Raw genomic sequence first — 2,987 nt, 5'->3', positions numbered from 1 at the left:
GGGAAGAAAATGATCTCGTACAATCAGTTACGTACAATTTGAATTAAAAAATATTTATTATGATCATAAAATTGATATCTCCTTTTGGATATACGAAAAAGATAATGAAAGGTTTTAAAAGCCTTACAAATATTACCTAGTTTAATTTATTATATCGATATATGTTACCTTTATTGGTACATAACTTTTCCCTTCATTTTTGCATCAAGTTTTGCGTCCAAAATCCCAAGAAAATAAGGATGAATAATTGAGTATGATCCATCCATATAATATTGTGAGTCCTCTTTGTGGATAGAGTTTGGGTCTAGCATCGCTTATTAACCATCAATGGTGAAAACGTCAAAGCCCAAGTTGAGTTCAGACCCCTTTCAATAGGCCATACGGTTAACATTTTGAACAGCATACCGAAAAATTAGACTATTAGAGGTGGGGCTAAGATTTTAAATTTATGGGTTGTGAATTTTAAAATAATGACTTTAAGTGTTAATAAATGAGTTCTAAATTTAATATTTATACATATTTATTTAAAAACTGTTGGGTTTTTCCTAAAAGGTGTGAATAGGAAATGTAAGAGGCACCTCTTGGATTGCACCTCTTCATCTTACCTTTTTATTACCTATAAACTTAGAGGCTTGATCTCATTTTTAAGACATGAAAAATCTGAAATCTTCTCCCCTTTTTTCTACATTGTTGCATTATTTTCTAAATAAACATAAGTGTCAACTGTCAAGTGTGATTTCCTCAGTTTGTTAAGTTCGCTGAAATTCTGTGATTTGTAGTACCGCTATCACAGAATAGTTATTCCGTTTTATCCTGGGAGAAATTAATCCAAAACTTTGGGCAACATTGAGGGGATTAAATTCCTTAAGCACACAAGCAACTTGTGGGGTCGGAATTATTTTATGTTTAGTTTATTGAACTAACGTTTTGTATACGGTAAAATCGGAGGGTCCAATTTTCCGTCGTTGTGGTGCCTCATAAGCATATTTCACAGGTTCGAGACTAGGGTCGAGGTTCACATTCGAGGGCTATCGACGCTCGACCTCGAGGCGATGCAGACCAACGATTATGATGGAAAAGTGGGGAGTTCCCAACGCGCATAACTAGAGCTGACAAAGTCTAGTGAGCTAAGTTGAGACCCGAATCATGACATCAGCTAGCTGTCCCATCTCCATATCTTTGTAATAAATGTATTTGTACTATGTTGGGATTTTTCCTCGTATATAAAGGGGATCCTTGTCATTTTGTAGTCATCTGTTGCTCAATACTAAATACACAAGAACATTCTCTCTGCTCTCTAACACATTCTCTTGATATTATTGCTTCCATTTATTGCCATTATTGGCCATAAAGAGCCGTCATTGATTTTATTCTAACTGTGAGTCTCTATCGACCGCCCTCGGCGGACATCGAACCCGACCCCAAGTCCCCGAATAAGCAAACTCGAGGACCCGATTGACAGCGATTCAGTTTGGTTATCACCTTGCTCTCAAGCTCTTATCTCATTTCTAAGTCTTTCACATAGCATCACTGCCTGACAACTAGCATAAAAATAGATCACGTATTTTTAGAACCACAAAATCAAATTTAATGATTATTACCATTTTCAGGGTAAACAGTTTGGCGCCCACCGTGGGGCTAAAGATAATAGTGATTATTTTCTTGCTGGTTTTACTATACAACACAAGCTATCTTTCACACTCTTTCTTGTCCAAGATCTTTGATTCCAAGTCAAAATGCCTAAACCGGTAAGTGTACCTGAAAATAACAGCCTCAAAAGCCATGAAAAGAGCGGTATGGTTATTCCAGGTATGGGTGTGCTAGCGCGAAACCCTGAGAACACATCGGAGCCGATTCCCAAGGGAACGACCTCGTGCGATGCCCAATGCATTAACGTCGGTCCTCACATCAACCAGGGAGCATGCCGAGAAATTCAGCGGGAAACTCGGAAAAATCCAACCTAGAATGAGAGATTCTTCGGCATGTCGTTCATATGATTATCGGGGGGACCGATATTTTCCAAGGACCCGTGATCAAACGAATAAAAATATCCACTGCAATAGAAAGGCCAATCCGAGACCGCATGACCGAAGACACCCTTGCATTCAGCGAGGAGGATCTTGAGACCTTGGCAGAGCCGCACAATGACGTGCTGGTAATTTCATTTCTTTTAAGCAACATTCGAATTAATCGTGTGCTCGTGGATCCAGGCAGCTCGGCAAACGTAATCAGGTCGAAGGTAGTAGAACATCTTGGGTTGCTCGATCAGATCATACCCGCCTCCCAGGTCCTCCACGTCTTCAACATGGCCAGCAAAGTCATGAAAGGAGAGATCGCCCTCCCAGTTGACATGTCCGGTACAATTCAGAACACCAAGTTCCACGTCATTAGCGGTGACATGAGGTACAACGCATTGCTTGGATGGCTGTGGATACACAGCATGAGGGCAATACCGTCAACTCTGCACCAGATGATAAAATTTCCGACAAAGGATGGCATAACAACCATATATGGAGAACATCATGCGGCAAAAGAAATGTTCGCAGTTTACCAGGAGGCGCTGAATCCCATACACTCCACCTCGGATGAGTCTGGGAGCGTACAGACTCCCGAGGATGAAGAATATCGCTCCTCGAACTTTCGTTGCCCCCGAAGAGTTGGATGCAATGAAATCGACAATTGAAGAACTGGAGCAAGCCGTTTTGATCGAGCATCTCCCGGATCGGAAAGTATACCTGGGAACGAGATTAACCCCCGAACTCAGGAAAAAACTCATTCAATTCCTTATTAATAACATCGACTATTTCGCTTGGTCTCACTTAGATATGACAAGAATCCCACCGGAAATAACCACCTACCGATTGAGTGTCGACCCCAGGTTTAAACCAGTGAAGCAAAAAAGAAGACCCTAGTCTGAAGTAAAACACACATTCATCAAGGACGAGGTAATGAAACTCCTTAAAATAGGGTTATTAGAGAGATAAAGT

At 40.7% G+C, this 2,987-nt stretch overlaps 1 protein-coding gene across 1 annotated transcript; it reads left to right on the top strand.

Moving 5' to 3' along the window:
* Positions 1–2,083: 2,083 nt before the first annotated feature.
* LOC107819711 (uncharacterized) lies at positions 2,084–2,683 on the top strand. Its single transcript, XM_016645853.1, has one exon. It carries the CDS (start codon positions 2,084–2,086, stop codon positions 2,681–2,683), a length of 600 nt encoding a protein of 199 aa, XP_016501339.1.
* The last annotated feature ends 304 nt before the right edge of the window (positions 2,684–2,987 follow it).

This window comes from Nicotiana tabacum, chromosome 8, assembly GCF_000715075.1.
Source record: "Nicotiana tabacum cultivar K326 chromosome 8, ASM71507v2, whole genome shotgun sequence".
In the NCBI taxonomy this organism is placed as follows: Eukaryota; Viridiplantae; Streptophyta; class Magnoliopsida; order Solanales; family Solanaceae; genus Nicotiana; species Nicotiana tabacum.
This window is presented reverse-complemented; position numbering and strand designations above follow the sequence as displayed.